The sequence below is a fragment of the Centropristis striata genome, chromosome 14 (genome assembly GCF_030273125.1).
Source record: "Centropristis striata isolate RG_2023a ecotype Rhode Island chromosome 14, C.striata_1.0, whole genome shotgun sequence".
NCBI classification, from domain to species: domain Eukaryota; kingdom Metazoa; phylum Chordata; class Actinopteri; order Perciformes; family Serranidae; genus Centropristis; species Centropristis striata.
Genome location: NC_081530.1, coordinates 36790196 through 36803439, shown reverse-complemented (window position 1 = coordinate 36803439; position 13244 = coordinate 36790196). Strand labels below are relative to the sequence as shown.

Below are 13244 nucleotides of genomic sequence, written 5' to 3'. Positions count from 1 at the left end.
TATCACAGTATTTCATGTTGGTTTTTTGGCAATAACGATATTCTTGACAATATGACAAAATACTAAAAAAATCTATAGAAAGTGTGATTTTTAAAAAATATTTTAGTCTGTATGAATAAAAATCAGACAACAAAATAACATCAACCATAAATCTAAATTATAGCAAACCTCAACAGTTGCCAAATACAAAAAAATGTACTCTTGACTCTTCAGTGCAAAATGGAAATATTAGAAGATAATAAAAATAAAACTGCAAACGTCAGCGGTGGAATGTAACTAAGTACATTTACACAAGTACTGTACTTAAGTACAACTTTCAAGTGTACTTAACTTGTGTATCTCCATTTATGTAACTTTATACTTCTACTGCACTACATTTCAAAGGCAATAACCAGTATAAACCAGAATAAACTAGTATAAACCAGTGTAAACCAGTATAAACCAGTGTAAACCAGTATAAACCAGAACAAACCAATATATCCAGTATAAACCAGAATAAACCAGTATAACCAGTATAAACCAGTATAACCAGTACACACCAGAATGAACCAGTATAAACCAGTATAAATCAGAATAAACCAATATATCCAGTATAAACCAGTACAAACCAGAATGAACCAGTATAACCAGAATGCACCAGTATAAACCAGAATAAACCAATATATCCAGTATAAACCAGTATAACCAGAATAAACCAGAATGAACCAGTATAAACCAGTATAACCAGTATAAAGACAGTGTCAGTGCTGTCTGACCGGCTGTCGACCAATCACTGTGCAGGAAAGAAGAGGGAGTTCAGGTTCCATCCAATCAAAGAGGCCGTGGTGGAGGAGCCCGCTGACATCACACCCTGGCTCGACCAATTAGACGACACGATGAAGGAGAAGGTCCAGCAGCTGCAGAAGACCAGGTGAGTCCTCAACCAGGTCCAGACCAGGTCCAGGTTTAGACCAGACCAGGTCCAGACCAGGTCCAGGTTTAGACCAGACCAGAGACCAGACCAGGTCCAGGTTTAGACCAGACCAGAGACCAGACCAGACCAGAACAGAGACTAGACCAGATCAGGTCCAGACCAGATCAGAGACCATATCAGAGATCAGACCAGAGACCAGACCAGAGACCAGATCAGAGACCAGACCAGACGAGATCAGAGACCAGACGAGATCAGAGACCAGACCAGAGACCAGACGAGATCAGAGACCAGATCAGAGACCAGATCAGAGACCAGACCAGACCAGATCAGACCATAGATCCTGATCTGTGACAGACATTAATAATCAATAATCAATAATAATAATAATGATGATGATGTGTGTTCAGTGACACAGAGACTCAGTGTGAAGTGATGCAGGAGATCGTGGACCTGATCCTGGAGGTGAGTCTATACCGAGTCTTTAGTGTGTCTATACCAAGTCTTTAGTGTGTCTATACCAAGTCTATACCAAGTCTTTAGTGTGTCTATACCAAGTCTTTAGTGTGTCTATACCAAGTCTATACCAAGTCTTTAGTGTGTCTATACCAAGTCTTTAGTGTGTCTATACCAAGTCTATACCAAGTCTTTAGTGTGTCTATACCAAGTCTTTAGTGTGTCTATACCAAGTCTATACCAAGTCTTTAGTGTGTCTATACCAAGTCTTTAGTGTGTCTATACCAAGTCTATACCAAGTCTTTAGTGTGTCTATACCAAGTCTTTAGTGTGTCTATACCAAGTCTATACCAAGTCTTTAGTGTGTCTATACCAAGTCTTTAGTGTGTCTGTACCAAGTCTTTAGTGTGTCTATACCAAGTCTATACCAAGTCTTTAGTGTGTCTATACCAAGTCTTTAGTGTGTCTATACCAAGTCTATACCAAGTCTATACCAAGTCCTTAGTGTGTCTATACCAAGTCCTTAGTGTGTCTATACCAAGTCTTTAGTGTGTCTATACCAAGTCTATACCAAGTCTTTAGTGTGTCTATACCAAGTCTTTAGTGTCTATATCGAGTCTTTAGTGTGTCTATACCAAGTCTATACCAAGTCTTTAGTGTGTCTATACCGTGTCTATACCAAGTCTATACCAAGTCCATACCGAGTCTATACTGAGTCTTTAGTGTATCTATACCAAGTCTATACCGAGTCTTTAGTGTGTCTATACCAAGTCTTTAGTGTGTCTATACCGAGTCTTTAGTGTGTCTATACCAAGTCTATACCAAGTCTATACTGAGTCTTTAGTGTATCTATACCAAGTCTATACCGAGTCTTTAGTGTGTCTATACCTAGTCTTTAGTGTGTCTATACCAAGTCTTTAGTGTGTCTATACCGAGTCTTTAGTGTGTCTATACCAAGTCTATACCAAGTCTATACCAAGTCTTTAGTGTGTCTATACCGAGTCTTTAGTGTGTCTATACCAAGTCTATACCAAGTCTATACCGAGTCTTTAGTGTGTCTATACCAAGTCTTTAGTGTGTCCCGAGTGTGTCCAGAGTGTGTCCAGAGTGTTTACTGAGTGTTTACTGAGTGTTTACCGAGTGTTTCCCGAGTGTGTCCCGAGTGTTTACCGAGTGTGTCCCGAGTGTGTCCCGAGTGTGTCCCGAGTGTGTCCCGAGTGTTTACCGAGTGTGTCCCGAGTGTGTCCCGAGTGTTTACCGAGTGTGTCCCGAGTGTTTACCGAGTGTTTACCGAGTGTGTCCCGAGTGTTTACCGAGTGTGTCCTGTGGTCCAGGAGGACTTTGAGGTGGAGCAGATGTCGGCGCTGGCTTCCTGTCTGGCTGAACTGTTCAGAGATCACTTCAGAGGAGACGTGCTGCCAGAGGAGATCACTGAGGAGTAGGACCACCTGTCTCTCTGCTCACCTGTCTCTCTGTCCTCACCTGTCTGTCTGCTCACCTGTCTCTCTGTCCTCACCTGTCTGTCTGCTCACCTGTCTCTCTGTCCTCACCTGTCTCTCTGTTCACCTGTCTGTCTGCTCACCTGTCTCTCTGTCCTCACCTGTCTCTCTGCTCACCTGTCTCTCTGTCCTCACCTGTCTGTCTGCTCACCTGTCTCTCTGTCCTCACCTGTCTGTCTGCTCACCTGTCTCTCTGTCCTCACCTGTCTGTCTGCTCACCTGTCTCTCTGTCCTCACCTGTCTCTCTGCTCACCTGTCTGTCTGCTCACCTGTCTGTCTGCTCACCTGTCTCTCTGTCCTCACCTGTCTCTCTCTCTGCTCACCTGTCTCTCTGCTCACCTGTCTCTCTGTCTGGTCTCACCTGTCTCTCTGCTCACCTGTCTCTCTGTCTGGTCTCACCTGTCTCTCTGCTCACCTGTCTCACTGCTCACCTGTCTCTCTGTCTGGTCTCACCTGTCTCTCTCTCTGTCCTCACCTGTCTCTCTCTCTGGTCTCACCTGTCTCTCTGTCCTCACCTGTCTCTCTGCTCACCTGTCTCTCTGCTTACATGTCTATCTGCCCTCACCTGTCTCTCTGGTCTCACCTGTCTCTCTCTCTGCTCACCTGTCTCTCTCTCTGGTCTCACCTGTCTCTCTCTCTGGTCTCACCTGTCTCTCTCTCTGCTCACCTGTCTCTCTCTCTGCTCACCTGTCTCTCTCTCTGCCCACCTGTCTCTCTCTCTGGTCTCACCTGTCTCTCTGCTCACCTGTCTCTCTCTCTGCTCAACTGTCTCTCTGCTTACATGTCTATCTGCCCTCACCTGTCTCTCTGGTCTCACCTGTCTCTCTCTCTGCTCACCTGTCTCTCTCTCTGGTCTCACCTGTCTCTCTCTCTGCTCACCTGTCTCTCTCTCTGCTCACCTGTCTCTCTCTCTGGTCTCACCTGTCTCTCTCTCTGCTCACCTGTCTCTCTCTCTGGTCTCACCTGTGTGTCTCACCTGTGTCAGGTCCCTGGAGGAGTCTGTGTCTAAGCCGGTGTGCCTGGTCTTCAGGAACCTGGTGACCATGCAGGAGGACAACAGTGGGTTCTCTGTTCTGCTGGACATGTTGGCAGAGTTCTACCAGAAACAGCCCAAGATCGGTTATCACCTGCTCTACTACCTCAAGGCCAGGTAACCCCTCCCCCTGCTGTAACCCCACCCCCAGCTGTAACCCCTCCCCCAGCTGTAACCCCTCCCCCTGGTGTAACCCCTCCCCCTGCTGTAACCCCTCCCCCTGCTGTAACCCCTCCCCCTGCTGTAACCCCTCCCCCAGCTGTAACCCCTCCCCCAGCTGTAACCCCACCCCCAGCTGTAACCCCTCCCCCTGGTGTAACCCCTCCCCCTGCTGTAACCCCTCCCCCAGCTGTAACCCCTCCCCCTGCTGTAACCCCTCCCCCTGCTGTAACCCCTCCCCCAGCTGTAACCCCTACCCCTGCTGTAACCCCTCCCCCTGCTGTAACCCCTCCCCCAGCTGTAACCCCTCCCCCTACTGTAACCCCTCCCCCTGCTGTAACCCCTCCCCCTGCTGTAACCCCGCCCCCTGTTGTCGTCTCTGACATCATCAACATGGTTAACGAGTGTGTGTGTGTGTGTGTGCAGTAAGGCGGCCAACGGTAAGATGATGCTGTACGAGTCGTTTGCTCAGGCGACGGCACTCGGCGACCTGCACACCTGTCTGATGATGGACATGAAGGCGTGTCAGGAGGACGACGTCAGGCTGCTCTGCTACCTCACACCCTCCATCTACTCAGAGGTACACACACACACACACCCTCCATCTACTCAGAGGTACACACACACACACACACCCTCCATCTACTCAGAGGTACACACACACACACACACCCTCCATCTACTCAGAGGTACACACACACACACACCCTCCATCTACTCAGAGGTACACACACACACACACACCCTCCATCTACTCAGAGGTACACACACACACACACACACACACATACACACCCTCCATCTACTCAGAGGTACACACACACACACACACCCTCCATCTACTCAGAGGTACACACACACACACACACCCTCCATCTACTCAGAGGTACACACACACACACACCCTCCATCTACTCAGAGGTACACACACACACACACACCCTCCATCTACTCAGAGGTACACACACACACACACACACACACACATACACACCCTCCATCTACTCAGAGGTACACACACACACACACACACCCTCCATCTACTCAGAGGTAAACACACACACACACACACACACACACCCTCCATCTACTCAGAGGTACACACACCCTTCATCTACTCAGAGGTACACACACACACACACACACACACACACACCCTCCATCTACTCAGAGGTACACACACACACACACACACACACCCTCCAACTACTCAGAGGTACACACACACACACACACCCTCCATCTACTCAGAGGTACACACACACACACCCTCCATCTACTCAGAGGTACACACACACACACACACACACACACACTCCATCTACTCAGAGGTACACACACACACACACACACACACACACACACACCCTCCATCTACTCAGAGGTACACACACACACACACACACACACACACCCTCCATCTACTTAGAGGTAAACACACACACACACACACACACACACCCTCCATCTACTCAGAGGTACACACACACACACTCTCCATCTACTCAGAGGTACACACACACACACTCTCCATCTACTCAGAGGTACACACACACACACACTCTCCATCTACTCAGAGGTACACACACACACACACACACCCTTCATCTACTCAGAGGTACACACACACACACACACACACACCCTCCATCTACTCAGAGGTACACACACACACACCCTCCATCTACTCAGAGGTACACACACACACACACACACACACACACACACACCCTCCATCTACTCAGAGGTACACACACACACACACCCTCCATCTACTCAGAGGTACACACACACACACACACACACACACACACACACACCCTCCATCTACTCAGAGGTACACACACACACACACACCTCCATCTACTCAGAGGTACACACACACACACACACCCTCCATCTACTCAGAGGTACACACACACACACACACCCTCCATCTACTCAGAGGTACACACACACACACACACACACACACATACACACCCTCCATCTACTCAGAGGTACACACACACACACACACACCCTCCATCTACTCAGAGGTAAACACACACACACACACACACACACACCCTCCATCTACTCAGAGGTACACACACCCTTCATCTACTCAGAGGTACACACACACACACACACACACACACACACCCTCCATCTACTCAGAGGTACACACACACACACACACACACACCCTCCAACTACTCAGAGGTACACACACACACACACACCCTCCATCTACTCAGAGGTACACACACACACACCCTCCATCTACTCAGAGGTACACACACACACACACACACACACACTCCATCTACTCAGAGGTACACACACACACACACACACACACACACACACACCCTCCATCTACTCAGAGGTACACACACACACACACACACACACACACCCTCCATCTACTTAGAGGTAAACACACACACACACACACACACACACCCTCCATCTACTCAGAGGTACACACACACACACTCTCCATCTACTCAGAGGTACACACACACACACTCTCCATCTACTCAGAGGTACACACACACACACACTCTCCATCTACTCAGAGGTACACACACACACACACACACCCTTCATCTACTCAGAGGTACACACACACACACACACACACACCCTCCATCTACTCAGAGGTACACACACACACACCCTCCATCTACTCAGAGGTACACACACACACACACACACACACACACACACACCCTCCATCTACTCAGAGGTACACACACACACACACCCTCCATCTACTCAGAGGTACACACACACACACACACACACACACACACACACACACCCTCCATCTACTCAGAGGTACACACACACACACACCCTCCATCTACTCAGAGGTACACACACACACACACACACACACACACACACACCCTCCATCTACTCAGAGGTACACACACACACACCCTCCATCTACTCAGAGGTACACACACACACACACACACCCTCCATCTACTCAGAGGTACACACACACACACACACACACACACACACACCCTCCATCTACTCAGAGGTACACACACACACACACCCTCCATCTACTCAGAGGTACACACACACACACACACACACCCTCCATCTACTCAGAGGTACACACACACACACACCCTCCATCTACTCAGAGGTACACACACACACACACACACACACACACACACCCTCCATATACTCAGAGGTACACACACACACACACACACACCCTCCATCTACTCAGAGGTACACACACACACACACACACACCCTCCATCTACTCAGAGGTACACACACACACACACACACACACACCCTCCATCTACTCAGAGGTACACACACACACACACACCCTCCATCTACTCAGAGGTACACACATACACACACACACATACCCTCCATCTACTCAGAGGTACACACACACACATACACACACACACCTGGTCACCAGGGGCCTCATGAATCAAAGAGTGTGTATCTTTCATACTAAAGATGGCGAACTCCCAAAACTAGAAAAGTATAAACACAAACTCACCTCCACCTGGATCAAACTGGGCTCAGCAGGTTCTGATCACCTTTCCTTCATACATCACAACCAGCTGGACCTGATCCACCAGGAACGCCCCGGCTCCTCCCACTGATCAATACACACCCCAGCTCCTCCCACTGATCAATACACACCCCGGCTCCTCCCACTGATCAATACACACCCCGGCTCCTCCTACTGATCAATACATACCCCGGCTCCTCCCACTGATCAATACACACCCCGGCTCCTCCCACTGATCAATACACACCCCGGCTCCTCCCACTGATCAATACACACCCCGGCTCCTCCCACTGATCAATACACACCCCGGCTCCTCCCACTGATCAATACACACCCCGGCTCCTCCTACTGATCAATACATACCCCGGCTCCTCCCACTGATCAATACACACCCCGGCTCCTCCTACTGATCAATACACACCCCAGCTCCTCCCACTGATCAATACACGCCCCGGCTCCTCCCACTGATCAATACACACCCTGGCTCCTCCCACTGATCAATACACACCCTGGCTCCTCCCACTGATCAATACACACCCTGGCTCCTCCTACTGATCAATACACACCCGGCTCCTCCCACTGATCAATACACACCCGGCTCCTCCCACTGATCTGGTGTCAGAGGTTACCTGGTTACCTGGTGTCAGAGGTTACCTGGTTACTTGGTGTCAGAGGTTACCTGGTTACCTGGTGTCAGAGGTTACCTGGTTACCTGGTGTCAGAGGTTACCTGGTTACCTGGTGTCAGAGGTTACCTGTTTACCTGTTTACCTGGTGTCAGAGGATACCTGGTTACCTGGTGTCAGAGGTTACCTGGTTACTTGGTGTCAGAGGTTACCTGTTTACCTGGTGTCAGAGGTTACCTGGTTACCTGGTGTCAGAGGTTACCTGGTTACTTGGTGTCAGAGGTTACCTGTTTACCTGGTGTCAGAGGTTACCTGGTTACCTGGTGTCAGAGGTTACCTGTTTACCTGTTTACCTGGTGTCAGAGGATACCTGGTTACCTGGTGTCAGAGGTTACCTGTTTACCTGTTTACCTATGTCAGAGGATACCTGGTTACCTGGTGTCAGAGGTTACCTGGTTACTTGGTGTCAGAGGTTACCTGTTTACCTGGTGTCAGAGGTTACCTGGTTACCTGGTGTCAGAGGTTACCTGTTTACCTGTTTACCTGGTGTCAGAGGTTACCTGGTTACCTGGTGTCAGAGGTTACCTGTTTACCTGGTGTCAGAGGTTACCTGTTTACCTGGTGTCAGAGGTTACCTGTTTACCTGGTGTCAGAGGTTACCTGTTTACCTGGTGTCAGAGGTTACCTGTTTACCTGGTTACCTGGTGTCAGAGGTTACCTGGTTACCTGTTTACCTGGTGTCAGAGGTTACCTGGTTACCTGGTGTCAGAGGTTACCTGGTGTCAGAGGTTACCTGGTTACCTGGTCACCTGTTGTCTTGTGTTTTCAGTTCCCAGATGAGACGTTAAGAAGTGGCGAGCTGCTCAACATGATCGTTGCCGTCATCGACTCGACTCAGGTAAGTCTCTCTGATTAATGCTTCATTTTACCTGCTGATCACCTGCTGATCACCTGTTGATCACCTGTTGATCACCTGCTGATCACCTGCTGATCACCTGCTGATCACCTGTTGATCACCTGTTGATCACCTGCTGATCACCTGCTGATCACCTGCTGATCACCTGTTGATCACCTATTGATCACCTGCTGATCACCTGTTTGTCTCCAGCTGCAGGAGCTGATGTGTCATGTGATGATGGGGACCCTGGTGATGTTCAGGAAGGACTCGGTCCTCAACATCCTGAGTGAGACACACACACACACACACACACACACACACACACACATTCTGACTGCACACCAGGGGACAGTGTCCTGACATGTCCTGACGTGTCGTGTGTCCCCTCTCTGTGTGTGTCTGTCCCCTGTGTGTGTGTCCCCTCTGTGTGTGTGTCGTGTGTGTGTGTGTGTCCCCTCTGTGTGTGTGTGTGTCCCCTCTGTGTGTGTGTCCCCACAGTTCAGTCCCTGGACTGGGAGACCTTTGAGCAGTACAGTACGTGGCAGCTGTTCCTGGCCCACAGCATCCCTCTGGAGACCATCATCCCCATCCTGCAGCACCTCAAGTACAAAGGTGAGGACACGTCCCCACACCGTCTGTCCCCGTGTCTGTCCTCTGTCCTCACAGCGTGTCCTCTGTCCCCACAGAGCACCCGGAGGCCCTGTCCTGCCTGCTGCTGCAGCTCCGCAGAGAGAAGTACGTCCCCTCTGTCCCTCCCAGGTCCAGGTCCTCTCTGTCCCCGTTAACCTGTCCCCGTTAATCTGTCCCCGTTAACCTGTCCCCGTTAACCTGTCCCTGTGTGTCCAGGCCCAGTGAGGAGATGGTGAAGATGGTCCTGAGTCGTCCCTGCCACCCCGAGGACCAGTTCACCACGTCCACCCTGAGACACTGGTCCTCACGCCACGACGACACGCTGGGAGAACACATCAAGGCCCAGCTGATCAAGAACAACAACCAGCCCCGCAAGAGGCAGAGGTGAGGATCTCTCAAGTTACACGTCAGAACGTGCGGTTTGATCCGGATCGCTGTGCTGTTACTTTTCTCTACGGAATACAGTTTTTCACGACATAAGTCACGAAAAACTGCTCAAAATTTTGCATTGAAGTGAATGAGACGGCCGACAAAAAATGAGGGAAAAAGAACACTAATTGGAGATTTTTAAACGTCTACTTCTCCGGCATAATTTCACCTAGAGACTCCATTTAAACTTTAAACAGTAGACACAAGTCTTGTGTATCGGTGTATTAATCCACGTTTCGATAGGTCATATAGTTTTTTATCAATCCCTGTTCAATGACCATGATCATTTTTGGAGAAATTCTGAGATTATAATGGGTGTGTATTGCACGGAATGTTCGTGTCACAGTGTGTGACATCATCGCCAGAGTGTAGAGGGAGAGAAGAAACTGTCAAAAAATAAATTTGAAAACTGCGCTCCAGGCCGCAAATTCCACTCTACAGAAATAATTTATACATAGAAACGTAGGAAAATTAGTCTTCTCCCTCACAATCCTCTGGTAAAGCTGTCAGAGTTATAGTTTGGCACTTTACTGTCACATGGACTAACCTGTCTCTCTCTCTACCTGTCTCTCTCTCTCTCTCTACCTGTCTCTCTCTCTCTCTCTCTCTACCTGTCTCTCTCCCTGTCTGTCTCTCTCTCTACCTGTCTCTCTCCCTGTCTGTCTCTCTCCCTACCTGTCTCTATCCCTGTCTCTCTCCCTGTCTGTCTCTCTCTACCCGTCTCTCTACCTGTCTGTCTCTCTCTACCCGTCTCTCTACCTGTCTGTCTCTCTACCTGTCTGTCTCTCTCTACCCGTCTCTCTACCTGTCTGTCTCTCTACCTGTCTCTCTCCCTGTCTGTCTGTCTCTCTCCCTGTCTGTCTGTCTCTCTCCCTGTCTGTCTGTCTCTCTCCCTGTCTCTCTCTCTCCCTGTCTCTCTCCCTGTCTGTCTCTCTCCCTGTCTGTCTCTCTCCCTGTCTGTCTCTCTCCCTGTCTCTCTCTCTCCCTGTCTCTCTCCCTGTCTGTCTCTCTCCCTGTCTGTCTCTCTCCCTGTCTCTCTCTCTCCCTGTCTGTCTCCAGTCTGCGTAGCTCCAGCAGTAAGCTGGCCCAGCTGACTCTAGAACAGATCCTGGAGCACCTGGACAACCTGAGGCTGAGTCTGAGCAACACCAAGAACAACTGTTAGTACAACCAGTCATTATCTATTGATTATCTATTGATTATCTATTGATTAGACAACCTGAGACTGAGTCTGAGCAACACCAAGAACAACTGTTAGTACAACCAGTCATTATCTATTGATTATCTATTGATTAGACAACCTGAGGCTGAGTCTGAGCAACACCAAGAACAACTGTTAGTACAACCAGTCATTATCTATTGATTATCTATTGATTATCTATTGATTAGACAACCTGAGACTGAGTCTGAGCAACACCAAGAACAACTGTTAGTACAACCAGTCATTATCTATTGATTATCTATTGATTATCTATTGATTAGACAACCTGAGACTGAGTCTGAGCAACACCAAGAACAACTGTTAGTACAACCAGTCATTATCTATTGATTATCTATTGATTATCTATTGATTAGACAACCTGAGACTGAGTCTGAGCAACACCAAGAACAACTGTTAGTACAACCAGTCATTATCTATTGATTATCTATTGATTATCTATTGATTAGACAACCTGAGACTGAGTCTGAGCAACACCAAGAACAACTGTTAGTACAACCAGTCATTATCTATTGATTATCTATTGGTTATCTATTGATTAGACAACCTGAGACTGAGTCTGAGCAACACCAAGAACAACTGTTAGTACAACCAGTCATTATCTATTGATTATCTATTGGTTATAGACATCTATTGATGTGTTATTGATTATTAATGGCTGATATGAGTTATTGATTGATTGATTGATTGATTGATTGATTGATTGTTGTCCAGTCTTCAGTCAGACTCCGATCCTTCAGGCTCTGCAGCACGTTCAGGCCAGCTGTGATGAAGCTCACAAGATGAGGTACACACACACACACACACACACACACACACACACACACACACACACACACACACACACACACACACAGGTACACACACATATACAGACACACATAGACACACACAGGTACACACACACACAGACACACACACAGACACACACACAGACACACAGACACACACACACACACACACACGCACACAGGTACACACACACACACTCTCTGAGGATGACATCACAGACTCTGATGACATCATTTCCTGTAGATTCAGTGACCTGTTTGCGTTGGCGGAGGAGTACGAGGACTCTCAGTCGAAGCCTCCCAAGTCTCGCCGTAAGGCCCCGGCGTCCTCGCCGCGCTCCCGGAAAGGAGCGGCCCCGCCCACCAACAACGAGGAGGAGAGCGCCTCCAGCAGCGCCTCGGTACGTACCGGCCCCGCCCCTCCCTGGCCCCGCCCCCCCTCCCTGGCCCCGCCCCTCCCTGCCCCCCCCCCTCCCTGGCCCCGCCCCCTCCCTGGCCCCGCCCCCTCCCTGGCCCCGCCCCCGTGACGCTGACCTGGTGTTTCTGTCTGTTTCAGGAGGAGGAAGACTCGAAGCCGAAGGCGCCGAAGAGGAAGCGGAAAGGCTCGTCGGCCGTCGGCTCCGACAGCGACTGAAGGACGCCGCGGGCCGCTCTGACCACCACAACAGGCCCCGCCCCCTCGCCGTGACACGCTCCGACCGCCGCCAAGGGAGGGGCGGGGCTCCCAGACGCCGCGGACTTTAATCCATGTGATGAACTGTTTCCATGGAGACGAGGACTGACCCGGGTCAAAGGTCGCCGTGCGGCCGATCTCCCATGATGCACTGGGAGAAAAACACGAACAGATTTTAACAGAACACGTTGACGACGACGATGATTCTTTCTGCTTTTTTTCTCTTTTTTTGATTTTTTTTTTTTTTGGACTCTTATTGTGGAGGATCCTGACTTCCTGCTGTTTTTAGCAGCTTCCTGTTTGTCCCGCTGCAGTAAAATCTCCTCGTCTGTTCATCATGTTGGAGAAACTTCATATAAAAACTGTTTGTTTCAGGTG

General features: G+C 49.3%; 1 protein-coding gene across 2 annotated transcripts in view; it reads left to right on the top strand.

Moving 5' to 3' along the window:
- Positions 1 to 13244, top strand: part of ints3 (integrator complex subunit 3) — a 24996-nt gene extending 11752 nt beyond the window's left edge. For both annotated transcript variants that reach the window (XM_059350620.1, XM_059350619.1), the window contains exons 16-29: positions 781 to 910; positions 1321 to 1375; positions 2701 to 2804; positions 3851 to 4015; positions 4484 to 4637; positions 9056 to 9124; positions 9335 to 9410; positions 9623 to 9736; positions 9811 to 9859; positions 9971 to 10138; positions 11243 to 11343; positions 12117 to 12189; positions 12438 to 12594; positions 12750 to 13244. In XM_059350620.1, coding sequence (XP_059206603.1) covers positions 781 to 910; positions 1321 to 1375; positions 2701 to 2804; positions 3851 to 4015; positions 4484 to 4637; positions 9056 to 9124; positions 9335 to 9410; positions 9623 to 9736; positions 9811 to 9859; positions 9971 to 10138; positions 11243 to 11343; positions 12117 to 12189; positions 12438 to 12594; positions 12750 to 12827 — 1493 coding nt within the window. In that variant the 3' untranslated portion in view covers positions 12828 to 13244. The remainder of the gene's footprint in view (positions 1 to 780; positions 911 to 1320; positions 1376 to 2700; positions 2805 to 3850; positions 4016 to 4483; positions 4638 to 9055; positions 9125 to 9334; positions 9411 to 9622; positions 9737 to 9810; positions 9860 to 9970; positions 10139 to 11242; positions 11344 to 12116; positions 12190 to 12437; positions 12595 to 12749) is intronic.